This window comes from Hyperolius riggenbachi, chromosome 12 (genome assembly GCF_040937935.1).
Source record: "Hyperolius riggenbachi isolate aHypRig1 chromosome 12, aHypRig1.pri, whole genome shotgun sequence".
Taxonomy (NCBI): Eukaryota; Metazoa; Chordata; class Amphibia; order Anura; family Hyperoliidae; genus Hyperolius; species Hyperolius riggenbachi.
Window position 1 is genome coordinate 240,753,744 of NC_090657.1, and position 15,556 is coordinate 240,769,299.

Consider the following 15,556-nt stretch of genomic DNA (forward strand, 5'->3'; position numbering starts at 1 on the left):
ACTATCTGTCCCAGGAGAGGACGTCAGGATGTGTACAGCTTATGCTGGTGTATGTGCATGGTGCACATGGACACATAACGTTAGCTCCCTTGTGCGATTGGTAAGATGCACTATCTGTCCCAGGAGAGGACGTCAGGATGTGTACAGCTTATGCTGGTGTATGTGCATGGTGCACATGGACACATAACGTTAGCTCCCTTGTGCGATTGGTAAGATGCACTATCTGTCCCAGGAGAGGACGTCAGCATGCAGACAGCTTATGCTGGTGTATGTGCATGGTGCACATGGACACATAACGTTAGCTCCCTTGTGCGATTGGTAAGATGCACTATCTGTCCCAGGAGAGGACGTCAGGATGTGTACAGCTTATGCTGGTGTATGTGCATGGTGCACATGGACACATAACGTTAGCTCCCTTGTGCGATTGGTAAGATGCACTGTCTGTCCCAGGAGAGGACGTCAGGATGTGTACAGCTTATGCTGGTGTATGTGCATGGTGCACATGGACACATAACGTTAGCTCCCTTGTGCGATTGGTAAGATGCACTATCTGTCCCAGGAGAGGACGTCAGCATGCAGACAGCTTATGCTGGTGTATGTGCATGGTGCACATGGACACATAACGTTAGCTCCCTTGTGCGATTGGTAAGATGCACTATCTGTCCCAGGAGAGGACGTCAGGATGTGTACAGCTTATGCTGGTGTATGTGCATGGTGCACATGGACACATAACGTTAGCTCCCTTGTGCGATTGGTAAGATGCACTATCTGTCCCAGGAGAGGACGTCAGGATGTGTACAGCTTATGCTGGTGTATGTGCATGGTGCACATGGACACATAACGTTAGCTCCCTTGTGCGATTGGTAAGATGCACTATCTGTCCCAGGAGAGGACGTCAGCATGCAGACAGCTTATGCTGGTGTATGTGCATGGTGCACATGGACACATAACGTTAGCTCCCTTGTGCGATTGGTAAGATGCACTATCTGTCCCAGGAGAGGACGTCAGGATGTGTACAGCTTATGCTGGTGTATGTGCATGGTGCACATGGACACATAACGTTAGCTCCCTTGTGCGATTGGTAAGATGCACTATCTGTCCCAGGAGAGGACGTCAGGATGTGTACAGCTTATGCTGGTGTATGTGCATGGTGCACATGGACACATAACGTTAGCTCCCTTGTGCGATTGGTAAGATGCACTATCTGTCCCAGGAGAGGACGTCAGCATGCAGACAGCTTATGCTGGTGTATGTGCATGGTGCACATGGACACATAACGTTAGCTCCCTTGTGCGATTGGTAAGATGCACTATCTGTCCCAGGAGAGGACGTCAGGATGTGTACAGCTTATGCTGGTGTATGTGCATGGTGCACATGGACACATAACGTTAGCTCCCTTGTGCGATTGGTAAGATGCACTATCTGTCCCAGGAGAGGACGTCAGGATGTGTACAGCTTATGCTGGTGTATGTGCATGGTGCACATGGACACATAACGTTAGCTCCCTTGTGCGATTGGTAAGATGCACTATCTGTCCCAGGAGAGGACGTCAGCATGCAGACAGCTTATGCTGGTGTATGTGCATGGTGCACATGGACACATAACGTTAGCTCCCTTGTGCGATTGGTAAGATGCACTATCTGTCCCAGGAGAGGACGTCAGGATGTGTACAGCTTATGCTGGTGTATGTGCATGGTGCACATGGACACATAACGTTAGCTCCCTTGTGCGATTGGTAAGATGCACTGTCTGTCCCAGGAGAGGACGTCAGGATGTGTACAGCTTATGCTGGTGTATGTGCATGGTGCACATGGACACATAACGTTAGCTCCCTTGTGCGATTGGTAAGATGCACTATCTGTCCCAGGAGAGGACGTCAGCATGCAGACAGCTTATGCTGGTGTATGTGCATGGTGCACATGGACACATAACGTTAGCTCCCTTGTGCGATTGGTAAGATGCACTATCTGTCCCAGGAGAGGACGTCAGGATGTGTACAGCTTATGCTGGTGTATGTGCATGGTGCACATGGACACATAACGTTAGCTCCCTTGTGCGATTGGTAAGATGCACTATCTGTCCCAGGAGAGGACGTCAGGATGTGTACAGCTTATGCTGGTGTATGCGCATGGTGCACATGGACACATAACGTTAGCTCCCTTGTGCGATTGGTAAGATGCACTATCTGTCCCAGGAGAGGACGTCAGCATGCAGACAGCTTATGCTGGTGTATGTGCATGGTGCACATGGACACATAACGTTAGCTCCCTTGTGCGATTGGTAAGATGCACTATCTGTCCCAGGAGAGGACGTCAGGATGTGTACAGCTTATGCTGGTGTATGTGCATGGTGCACATGGACACATAACGTTAGCTCCCTTGTGCGATTGGTAAGATGCACTATCTGTCCCAGGAGAGGACGTCAGGATGTGTACAGCTTATGCTGGTGTATGTGCATGGTGCACATGGACACATAACGTTAGCTCCCTTGTGCGATTGGTAAGATGCACTATCTGTGCCAGGAGAGGACGTCAGCATGCAGACAGCTTATGCTGGTGTATGTGCATGGTGCACATGGACACATAACGTTAGCTCCCTTGTGCGATTGGTAAGATGCACTATCTGTCCCAGGAGAGGACGTCAGGTTGTGTACAGCTTATGCTGGTGTATGTGCATGGTGCACATGGACACATAACGTTAGCTCCCTTGTGCGATTGGTAAGATGCACTATCTGTCCCAGGAGAGGACGTCAGGATGTGTACAGCTTATGCTGGTGTATGTGCATGGTGCACATGGACACATAACGTTAGCTCCCTTGTGCGATTGGTAAGATGCACTATCTGTCCCAGGAGAGGACGTCAGCATGCAGACAGCTTATGCTGGTGTATGTGCATGGTGCACATGGACACATAACGTTAGCTCCCTTGTGCGATTGGTAAGATGCACTGTCTGTCCCAGGAGAGGACGTCAGGATGTGTACAGCTTATGCTGGTGTATGTGCATGGTGCACATGGACACATAACGTTAGCTCCCTTGTGCGATTAGTAAGATGCACTATCTGTCCCAGGAGAGGACGTCAGCATGCAGACAGCTTATGCTGGTGTATGTGCATGGTGCACATGGACACATAACGTTAGCTCCCTTGTGCGATTGGTAAGATGCACTATCTGTCCCAGGAGAGGACGTCAGCATGCAGACAGCTTATGCTGGTGTATGTGCATGGTGCACATGGACACATAACGTTAGCTCCCTTGTGCGATTGGTAAGATGCACTATCTGTCCCAGGAGAGGACGTCAGGATGTGTACAGCTTATGCTGGTGTATGTGCATGGTGCACATGGACACATAACGTTAGCTCCCTTGTGCGATTGGTAAGATGCACTGTCTGTCCCAGGAGAGGACGTCAGGATGTGTACAGCTTATGCTGGTGTATGTGCATGGTGCACATGGACACATAACGTTAGCTCCCTTGTGCGATTGGTAAGATGCACTATCTGTCCCAGGAGAGGACGTCAGCATGCAGACAGCTTATGCTGGTGTATGTGCATGGTGCACATGGACACATAACGTTAGCTCCCTTGTGCGATTGGTAAGATGCACTATCTGTCCCAGGAGAGGACGTCAGGATGTGTACAGCTTATGCTGGTGTATGTGCATGGTGCACATGGACACATAACGTTAGCTCCCTTGTGCGATTGGTAAGATGCACTATCTGTCCCAGGAGAGGACGTCAGCATGCAGACAGCTTATGCTGGTGTATGTGCATGGTGCACATGGACACATAACGTTAGCTCCCTTGTGCGATTGGTAAGATGCACTATCTGTCCCAGGAGAGGACGTCAGGATGTGTGCTCCTAATCCCTAGATAGGTTTCATGCAATGAATGTTTGCATGTCTGCACTATGCATGTTACAGGGCCAGAGTTAGGACACCTATGTTTACCTGGGTACTTCTGCGCAGTATAGGTGACTAAGCATAAGAATGCATTCTTCTGTGAACTAAGACCCCTTTTACACTTAAAGAGAAACTCCGACCAAAATTTTTACTTTATCCCAATCAGTAGCTGATACCCCCTTTTACATGAGAAATCTATTCCTTTTCACAAACAGACCATCAGGGGGTGCTGTATGACTGATAGTGGTGAAACCCCTCCCACAAGTAACCCCTCCCACAAGAAAAGTTCGAACTTTTGTGGGAAATGGCTGTTTACAGCTGTTTCCAACTGCCAAAAACCATGCAGCAGCTACATCACCTGCCAGCAGTAAAATGTTCACTGGAGTTCCTCTTTAATCAGTTGCTCTCAATTATAACTGAAAGATTTTCATAGTAGTCCCCATGTTTTCCTATGGCACCTTTCACTGTTAACGCGTTCTAACTAAAATCTTCTTCCCAATGCACTGCTATGGAAAAAACGCATACTACAGCACACTAATGCATACCAACTGATTAAGTGTAAATGGGGCCTTAGACCCAGGCTTGTAACTTAGCTGTAGGGATAACAGTGGTGCCTGGATGAGTGAATCTGTGAATGCATTTGTTTGAGTGTGCGAAGGGTTAATTGTTTTTTGCTAGTCCAAAACCTGTCGGTAATGTCAGATTTCTACTACCTACTGTAAGTAACAGCAACATAGGAGAGAAGTAATTTATGGCTCATTTTACTCTGGAAGAAACATTATTTGTATGTGTTAACATTTATTTTAAAGTTTACACTTCTTGGTGATAGTGGTCCTTAAAATGACCTCTCTGCTGTAGTTCTGTCACTAGCATGACACTGACATTCATACATCCTTTTAATATGTATTGCAGTATAACATGCAGTGCAAGAAATATGTCATACTTATCAAATTAAAATCTGTGGTTAAAGGAATACTTAAAGCGGAATATAACCCTGCATTTCAACTTTGCTCTAAAACATTACTTACAGCATATTACTGTATATGCAACCAGCATTTTTTTTTTTACTAGACCAGCATTGGAAGGGTTACACACAGAGCTTTAAAGTTCCGTGGAGAGAATTGCTGCCGCAGCCGAACATTAGATAGATACATTTAAGTAAACACAATGTAACAAGTGTGGAATGTGACTCTCTCTCTCTGTGTCCAGGAGCTCCTGCACAGTCAGTGTGTGTGTCACATTCCACACTTGTTACATTGTGTTTACTTAAATGTATCTATCTAAACTTCAGATGCGTCTGCACTTCTTTGCATTTCTCTCCACGGAACTTTAAAGCTCTGTGTGTAATCCTTCCAATGCTGGTCTAGTAAAATAAATGCTGGTTGCATATAATATATAGCTTTTTTATTGTTTAAAAAGACAAGGAGATAGCCATAACAGCAGCAACATGCTGTTATGGCTATCTCCTTGTCTTCTTAAACAATAAAAGAGCTATATATTACTGACGTGGTGCTGTGAACTTTTCGTGTTGGACTTTACTTGACCCATTCAGGGCTACTGGGTCTATCCACTCTAGCACACGTCGGTCCCCATTTGGGTGCTGGTCTACCTGGTTGCATATAATATGCTGTAAATAATGTTTTAGAGCAAAGTTGAAATGCAGGGTTATATTCCGCTTTAAGTCTTCTAAAAAATGATTTTAACTTACCGGGCTTCTTGCAGCCCTCTAGAGTTGTCCTGTGCCCACCACCTCCTCCTGATCCCCTCCGGCCAGCAGCGATGACCCCGGCAAAGCTGTTGCGTTGCCACCGGTCGCCAGCTACTGCGCATGCACGGCACAGAGACACGCACACCCTGAACGAGCTCCCGTGAGCGTTCTGAGCACGTGGAAATTGCTATTGCGCATAACTCTCCCAGCCGCAGGAGCATGATCAGGGTACGCGTGGCTCGGGGCCACGCATGTATAGTAGCCGGTGCCTGGCTTCGACGGGCCAGCTTTGCGGGGGTTGCTGGCACTTGGGCTGGCGTCGTGGGCACAGGATGACTCCAGGGGGCTGCAAAAAGCAACAGGTAAGTTAACACCCTCCCGACTGCCTAACGCTGATTGGCGGTGGAACAAGGGCAGCCCCAGAAACAGTGAATGCCGAAAGGTGTGAAGTCCATGGGCGGGGCTTTGCAGGGGATTGCATGCTCCGAAGCTTGCATCTCCGCTTGAGTGATGGAGCTCCACTCCGTCATCAGTCTGCCAGCGGCGATCGCCGGCTATTTACATTGTACAGCGCTGCGATCTACTGAGGCGCTGTACTGGGGACAGTCGTGTCACTCGCTGTCCCCTGGAGAGGCTTCGATCGCAATCCTCTCTCATATGCGGATGCCAGGATCACTGTGATTGGCTGACGGAGGGAGGGGAGAAATAAAATAAACAAACAGCAATTTATTTAAAAAAATAAATACAAATAAGTTAATTAAAAAAATAAATAAACATTACACCAGCAATCAGAGCCCACCAACAGAAATCTCTGTTGGTGGGCAGAAAAGGGAGGATTCACTTGTTTGCTAACTTTTTTGGCTCTATTAACCTGCAGAGCGCTAAATTGTAAAAAAAACAAAAAACAGCCTAGTCACTAGGCAGTGTTAGCCTGTGGTCCTGAACTGGTTAAAATCCTTTTTTTTAAGACTTGAAGTACTGTATGGGCCCTTAGGGAAGACTTATCTGGAGCCCCCGCAGACATCCTGTGCCCGTGCAGCCACTTGCCGATGCTCCGGTCCCTACCACCGGTTACTTTCGGAATTTGCAACTTTAAAGTCGCAAAACCACTGAGCCTTACTGCGCCTGCGTGGCCTTCTCTTCACTCCCGCTAGCATCCCCGGGAGCGTACTGCGCCTGTACAGTAACGCTCCCGATGACGTCAGTGGGAGTGAGGAGAAGGTCGCGCAGGCGCAGTAAGGCTCAATGGTTTTGCAACTTTAAAGTTGCAAATTCCGAAAGTAACCGGTGGTAGGGACCGGAGCATCGGCGAGTGGCTGCACGGGCTCAGGACGTCTGCGGGGGACCGGAGCATCAGCGAGTGGCTGCACGGGCTCAGGACGTCTGCGGGGGACCGGAGCACCGGCGAGTGGCTGCACGGGCTCAGGACGTCTGCGGGGGACCGGAGCATCGGCGAGTGGCTGCACGGGCTCAGGACGTCTGCGGGGGACCGGAGCATCGGCGAGTGGCTGCGCGGTCTCAGGACGTCTGCGGGGGACCGGAGCATCGGCGAGTGGCTGCGCGGGCACAGGACGTCTGCGGGGGACCGGAGCATCGGCGAGTGGCTGCGCGGGCACAGGACGTCTGCGGGGGACCGGAGCATCGGCGAGTGGCTGCGCGGGCTCAGGACGTCTGCGGGGGACCGGAGCATCGGCGAGTGGCTGCGCGGGCTCAGGACGTCTGCGGGGGACCGGAGCATCGGCGAGTGGCTGCGCGGGCTCAGGACGTCTGCGGGGGACCGGAGCATCGGCGAGTGGCTGCGCGGGCTCAGGACGTCTGCGGGGGACCGGAGCATCGGCGAGTGGCTGCGCGGGCTCAGGACGTCTGCGGGGGACCGGAGCATCGGCGAGTGGCTGCGCGGGCTCAGGACGTCTGCGGGGGACCGGAGCATCGGCGAGTGGCTGCGCGGGCACAGGATGTCTGTGGGGGACCGGAGCATCGGCGAGTGGCTGCGCGGGCACAGGACGTCTGCGGGGGACCGGAGCATCGGCGAGTGGCTGCGCGGGCACAGGACGCCTGCGGGGGACCGGAGCATCGGCGAGTGGCTGCGCGGGCTCAGGACGTCTGCGGGGGACCGGAGCATCGGCGAGTGGCTGCGCGGGCTCAGGACGTCTGCGGGGGACCGGAGCACTGGTGAGTGGCTGCGTGGGCACAGGACGTCTGCGGGGGACCGGAGCATCGGCGAGTGGCTGCGCGGGCACAGGATGTCTGTGGGGGACCGGAGCATCGGCGAGTGGCTGCGCGGGCTCAGGACGTCTGCGGGGGACCGGAGCACTGGTGAGTGGCTGCGTGGGCACAGGACGTCTGCGGGGGACCGGAGCATCGGCGAGTGGCTGCGCGGGCACAGGACGTCTGCGGGGGACCGGAGCACCGGCAAGTGGCTGCGCGGGCTCAGGACGTCTGCGGGGGACCGGAGCATCGGCAAGTGGCTGCGCGGGCTCAGGACGTCTGCGGGGGACCGGAGCACCGGCAAGTGGCTGCGCGGGCTCAGGACGTCTGCGGGGGACCGGAGCATCGGCGAGTGGCTGCGCGGGCACAGGACGTCTGCGGGGGACCGGAGCACCGGCAAGTGGCTGCGCGGGCTCAGGACGTCTGCGGGGGACCGGAGCACCGGCAAGTGGCTGCGCGGGCTCAGGACGTCTGCGGGGGACCGGAGCATCGGCAAGTGGCTGCGCGGGCTCAGGACGTCTGCGGGGGACCGGAGCATCGGCGAGTGGCTGCGCGGGCACAGGACGTCTGCGGGGGACCGGAGCACCGGCAAGTGGCTGCGCGGGCTCAGGACGTCTGCGGGGGACCGGAGCACCGGCAAGTGGCTGCGCGGGCACAGGACGTCTGCGGGGGACCGGAGCACCGGCAAGTGGCTGCGCGGGCTCAGGACGTCTGCGGGGGACCGGAGCATCGGCAAGTGGCTGCGCGGGCTCAGGACGTCTGCGGGGGACCGGAGCACCGGCAAGTGGCTGCGCGGGCTCAGGACGTCTGCGGGGGACCGGAGCATCGGCGAGTGGCTGCGCGGGCACAGGACGTCTGCGGGGGACCGGAGCACCGGCAAGTGGCTGCGCGGGCTCAGGACGTCTGCGGGGGACCGGAGCACCGGCAAGTGGCTGCGCGGGCTCAGGACGTCTGCGGGGGACCGGAGCATCGGCAAGTGGCTGCGCGGGCTCAGGACGTCTGCGGGGGACCGGAGCATCGGCGAGTGGCTGCGCGGGCACAGGACGTCTGCGGGGGACCGGAGCACCGGCAAGTGGCTGCGCGGGCTCAGGACGTCTGCGGGGGACCGGAGCACCGGCAAGTGGCTGCGCGGGCTCAGGACGTCTGTGGACGACCATTAGAAGCTCCAGGTAAGTTCAACTCTTTATCCCTAAGGGACCATACAGTACTCCTTTACAACGATATACAAATTGATTAAACAAAAAACATATATCCTTTGAATAAGTGAAATTCTTACGTATGTGATGGAAGTTCCATGAATAGCTGAGCACACAGTAACCAGCGAGGAGCATAGCCAGGCCTCCGACACCTCCTTTCTTAACATTGATGTATTTGTTGTAATAACGATCCCAGGCTGCAAGAAAGACACATTATTCAAGGAGAGCACCAAATCTCAGTGACTTCCTGCAGGGCACCAAATCTCAGTGACTCTCTGCAAAGCACCAAATCTCAGCGACTCTCTGCAGGGCACCAAATCTCAGAGACTCTCTGCACAGCACCAAATCTCAGTGACTCTCTGCAGAGCACCAAATCTCAGCGACTCTCTGCAGAGCAACAAATCTCAGCGACTCTCTGCAGAGCACCACATCACATCACCAAATCTCAGTGACTCCCTGCAGGGCACCAAATCTCAGTGACTCTGCAGAGCACCAAATCTCAGTGACTCCCTGCACAGCACCAAATCTCAGAGACTCTCTGCAGGGCACCAAATCTCAGTGACTCCCTGCAGGGCACCAAATCTCAGAGACTCTCTGCAGGGCACCAAATCTCAGTGACTCTCTGCAGGGCACCAAATCTCAGTGACTCCCTGCAGGGCACCAAATCTCAGTGACTCTGCAGAGCACCAAATCTCAGTGACTCCCTGCAGGGCACCAGATCTCAGTGACTCTCTGCAGGGCACCAAATCTCAGTGACTCTCTGCAGAGCCCAAATCTCAGTGACTCTCTGCAGAGCACCACATCTCGGTGACTCTCTGCAGAGCACCACATCTCAGTGACTCTCTGCACAGCACCAAATCTCAGTGACTCCCTGCAGGGCACCAAATCTCAGTGACTCTCTGCAGAGCCCAAATCTCAGTGACTCTCTGCAGAGCACCAAATCTCAGTGACTCTCTGCAGAGCACCAAATCTCAGTGACTCTCTGCAGAGCACCACATCTCAGTGACTCTCTGCACAGCACCACATCTCGGTGACTCTCTGCAGAGCACCACATCTCAGTGACTCTCTGCATAGCACCAAATCTCAGGCACTCCCTGCAGAGCGCCAAATCTCAGTGACTCTCTGCAGAGCACCAAATCTCAGAGACTCTCTGCAGAGCACCAAATCTCAGTGACTCTCTGCAGAGCACCAAATCTCAGAGACTCTCTGCAGGGCACCAAATCTCAGTGACTCTCTGCAGGGCACCAAATCTCAGTGACTCCCGGCAGAGCACCAAATCTCAGTGACTCTCTGCAGAGCACCAAATCTCAGTGACTCTGCAGAGCACCAAATCGCAGTGACTCTCTGCAGGGCACCAAATCTCAGTGACTCTCTGCAGAGCACCAAATCTCAGTGACTCTGCGGAGCACCAAATCTCAGTGACTCTGCAGAGCACCAAATCTCAGTGACTCTGCAGAGCACCAAATCTCAGACACTCCCTGCACAGCACCAAATCTCAGTGACTCTCTGCAGAGCACCAAATCTCAGTGACTCTGCAGAGCACCAAATCTCAGTGACTCTCTGCAGGGCACCAAATCTCAGTGACTCTCTGCAGGGCACCAAATCTCAGTGACTCTCTGCAGAGCACCAAATCTCAGTGACTCTGCAGAGCACCAAATCTCAGAGACTCTCTGCAGAGCACCAAATCTCAGTGACTCTGCAGAGCACCAAATCTCAGTGACTCTGCAGAGCACCAAATCTCAGTGACTCTCTGCAGAGCACCAAATCTCAGTGACTCTGCAGAGCACCAAATCTCAGTGACTCTCTGCAGGGCACCAAATCTCAGGGAATCTCTGCAGAGCACCAAATCTCAGAGACTCCCTGCAGGGCACCAGATCTCAGAGACTCCCTGCACAGCACCAAATCTCAGTGACTCTCTGCAGAGCACCAAATCTCAGTGACTCTCTGCAGAGCACCAAATCTCAGTGACTCTCTGCAGGGCACCAAATCTTAGTGACTCTCTGCAAAGCACCAAATCTCAGTGACTCTCTGCAGAGCACCAAATCTTAGTGACTCTCTGCAGAGCAGCAAATCTTAGTGACTCTCTGCAGAGCACCAAATCTCAGTGATGCTCTGCAAAGCACCAAATCTCAGTGACTCTCTGCAAAGCACCAAATCTCAGTGACTCTCTGCAGGGCACCAAATCTCAGGGAATCTCTGCAGAGCACCAAATCTCAGTGACTTTCTGCAGAGCACCAAATCTCAGTGACGCTCTGCAAAGCACCTAATCTCAGTGACTCTCTGCAGGGCACCACATCTCAGTGACTCTCTGCAGAGCACCAAATCTCAGTGACTCTCTGCAGAGCCCCAAATCTCAGTGACTCTCTGCAGAGCACCAAATCTCAGTGACTCTCTGCAGGGCACCACATCTCAGTGACTCTCTGCAGAGCACCAAATCTCAGTGACTCTCTGCAGAGCACCAAATCTCAGTGACTCTCTGCAGAGCCCCAAATCTCAGTGACTCTCTGCAGAGCCCAAATCTCAGTGACTCTCTGCAGAGCCCAAATCTCAGTGACTCTCTGCAGAGCCCAAATCTCAGTGACTCTCTGCAGAGCCCAAATCTCAGTGACTCTCTGCAGAGCCCAAATCTCAGTGACTCTCTGCAGAGCCCAAATCTCAGTGACTCTCTGCAGAGCACCACATCTCAGTGACTCTCTGCAGAGCACCACATCTCAGTGACTCTCTGCAGAGCCCAAATCTCAGTGACTCTCTGCAGAGCCCAAATCTCAGTGACTCTCTGCAGAGCACCACATCTCAGTGACTCTCTGCAGAGCACCACATCTCAGTGACTCTCTGCAGAGCCCCAAATCTCAGTGACTCTCTGCAGAGCACCAAATCTCAGTGACTCTCTGCAGAGCACCAAATCTCAGTGACTCTCTGCAGAGCCCCAAATCTCAGTGACTCTCTGCAGAGCCCAAATCTCAGTGACTCTCTGCAGAGCCCAAATCTCAGTGACTCTCTGCAGAGCCCAAATCTCAGTGACTCTCTGCAGAGCCCAAATCTCAGTGACTCTCTGCAGAGCACCACATCTCAGTGACTCTCTGCAGAGCACCACATCTCAGTGACTCTCTGCAGAGCACCACATCTCAGTGACTCTCTGCAGAGCCCCAAATCTCAGTGACTCTCTGCAGGGCACCAAATCACAGCACCTCCCTGCAAAGCACCAGATCTCAGTGACTCTCTGCAGGGCACCAAATCTCAAGGAATCTCTGCAGAGCACAAAATCGCATTGTGGTCCAGGGCAAATAAGATAGTGAATGGGCCTTCCCTTAGGCCTTCGCTTCAGCACCATCCCCACTAGAGCCACCAGGCACAGAAACACCTTCTTCCCTGAAGCTGTCCTTCCCTTGAACTCTCGCTCCCTCTCATGCAGCGCCCCCTAGCCTCCCCCTCGTGCCACTCTTGCCTCGTTGCATAGCTGATTTAGTCTTTCTTGTATCCGTGTACCTGTATGCCTTACAGCCGCTTGTAAACTGTTGTTTTTGCCATGCCGTGTGTACCACAAATAATTCCAGTTGTGGCACCTGTCACACTCAGCGAATAAAAGAGATTCTGATTAGTGAAGCAAGCCATCATTAGGCTGAAAAAAAACCATCAGAGATATAGCAAAAACATTAGGCGTGGCCAAAACAATTTTTTGGAACATTCTTAAAATGAAGGAAGGCTCTGGTAAACTCAGCAACACCAAAATTCCCGGAAGACCACGGGAAAACAACTGTGGTGGATGACAGTAGAATTCTTTCCCTAGTGAAGAAAGCACCCTTCACAACAATAAATAAAGAACACTCTCCAGGAGGTAGGTGTATGTGTGTCTAAGTCAAAAATCAAGAGAAGACTTCACCAGAGTGAATGCAGAGGATTCACCACAAGATGTAAACCATTGGTGAGCCTCAAAAACAGGAAGGCCAAATTAGAGTTAGTCAAACGACATCTAAAAAAGCCTTCACAGTTCTGGAACAAGATTCTATGGACAGATGAGACCAAGAACAACTTGTGCCAGTGTGATGGGAAGAGAAGGGTATGGAGAAGGAAAGTAACTGCTCATGATACTAAGCATACCATCTCATCAGTGAAGCATGGTGGTGGTAGTGTCATGGTGTGGGCATGTGTGGCTGCCAACGGAACTGGTTCTCTTGTATTTATTGATGATGTGACTGCTGACAAAAGCTGCAAGATGAATTCAGAAGTGTTTTGGGCAATATCTGCTCATATTCAGCCAAATGCTTCAGTACTCATTGGACGGCACTTCACAGTGCAGATGGACAATGACCCAAAATATTCTGCAAAAGCAACCAGAGAGTTTTTGAAGGGAAAGACATGGAATGTTATGCAATGACCGAGTCAATCACCTGACCTGAATCTGACTGAGCATGCATGTCCCTTGCTGAAGAGAAGACTGAAGGGAAAATGCCCCAGGAAGAAGCAGGAACTGAAGACAGTTGCAGTAGAGGCTGGCAGAACATCACCAGGGATGAGACCAGCCTCGATTGATGTCTGTGCCTTCCAGACTTCAGGCTGTAACTGGCTGCAAAGGATTTGCCGTATTAAAAAGTGATAGTTTGATTTATGATTATTATTCTGTCCCATTACTTTTGCTTCCTTAACAAGTGGGAGGCACATATGCACATGGTTGTAAGGCCCCATTCACACTAGAGCGTTCTGCCGGCGATTTCGAGAAAACGCTCAAGCGCTTTTAAAGCACTAGGACTATAATACCCTATAGCGCCGATCTTACTTGGGCGATTTGTGTTAATAGCCGGAGATTAATGCAAATTGCCAAACGCAAACGTGTAGCCTGCACCATTTTCAGGCAATCGCGTTTCAGTGTTATAGAATCGGTAACCGCGATCGTGGGAAAATCGCTGCAGTGTCCAGTGATTTGTCCGCGTTAAATCGTGGAAAAATCACTCCCGCAAGGTGGTAATCGCCGGCGTATTGCGCTTTTAAGTGTGAATGGGGCCTATTTCCTGCACCGTTCATCTGATTTGGATGTAAACACTCTCAAATTAACGGGGAACTGAAGTAAGAGGTATACGGAGGCTGCCATAGTTATTTCCTGTTATACAATACCAGTTGCCTGGCAGCCCTGCTGGTCTAATTGGCTGCAGTAGTGTCTGAATCACACCAGAAACAAGCATGCAGCTAATCTTGTCAGATCTGACAATAATGTCAGGAACACCTGATCTGCTGCATGCTTGTTCAGGGGCTATGGCTAATAGTATTAGAGGCAGAGGATGAGCAGGGCTGCCAGGCAACTGGTATTGCTTAAAAGGAAATAAATATGGCAGCCTCCATATACCTCACACATCAGTTGCCCTTTAAAGCTGACAGTCTGCAGATAAAGCACATCTTGTTTATTTCATTTTAAATCCATTGTGGTTGTGTATAGAACCAAACATGTTGTGTGGATGTCTCTATTAATGGACCTGACTGTGTGTATGTACCTGTATTGCTGGATCTCCTGATTGTACAGAGTTGAGGGCAGTACAGGAGCTTGGCAGGTGAGCTTTTTGTCCCTGTGGTTGTACAATGGACAAGAGGACATGATCTGTAAGTGGAGGGAAAGTTTTTAAGTTTCATCTATTTAGAAAGGGGTCCTTCACAGTGACAGTGGTTAAAATCTGGAATATCTTACTTCAGGAGGTACCGTATTTTCAGCCGTATAAGACGCACTTTTTCTCCCCCAAAAATAGGGAGAAAAAGTCCCTGCGTCTTATACGGCAAAGGCAGGGAATCCCCAACTTGCGAACGCCCGCGATATGAACCGCCGACCCGACGCCATTGGGGATTCCCTGCCTGTGTGTGCGCTCGCTGTGCCTGGCTCCCCTGCGTGGTGTCCCCCTCTAATTTCCTCCTGCCCCATCCATGTGTGCATCTCCCCGGTGCCCGCCCCCTCCCCCCGCGCGTGTCTCCGATATCTAGCCTTCCTCCCTCCGGGTCTGCAGCTGCAGCGGCTTACCTCATATATGCCGCCGGGAAGACTGCAGACACCCGGCTACTCCATGTGTTCCCTCTACTGCGCGGCTTGTACTGATTGCGTCATCAGTACAAGCCGCGCAGTAGAGGGAACACATGGAGTAGCCGGGTGTCTGCAGTCTTCCCGGCGGCATATATGAGGTAAGCCGCTGCAGCTGCAGACCCGGAGAGAGGAAGGCTAGATATCGGAGACACGCGCGGGGGGGGGGGGAGCACCGGGGAGATGCACACATGGATGGAGGGGGCAGGAGGAAATTAGAGGGGGACACCACGCAGGGGAGCCAGGCACATGCCACAAGGGGGGAAACAAGACTGATAAGAGGGACACAGGAGGACACATGGGGAGGACACAGACTGACACAGGAGGACACATGGGGAGAGGTGCACAGGAGGACACATGGGGAGACTGACCCAGGAGGACACATGGGGAGAAGGGGCAGTCAGGACACGTGGGAGACAGGTAGACAAGGTGCACATGGGGAGAAGGGACACACAGGACACATATGGGAGACAGGACACAGGAGGACATATGGGGA

General features: G+C 52.2%; 1 protein-coding gene across 1 annotated transcript in view; it reads right to left on the reverse strand.

The window, feature by feature from the left end:
- Positions 1 to 15,556, reverse strand: part of LOC137541139 (mitochondrial nucleoid-associated protein 1-like) — a 56,769-nt gene that overhangs the window by 6,780 nt on the left and 34,433 nt on the right. The window contains exon 4 of the mRNA XM_068262294.1: positions 9,086 to 9,202. Within this exon, the coding sequence (XP_068118395.1) occupies positions 9,086 to 9,202 (117 nt within the window). The remainder of the gene's footprint in view (positions 1 to 9,085; positions 9,203 to 15,556) is intronic.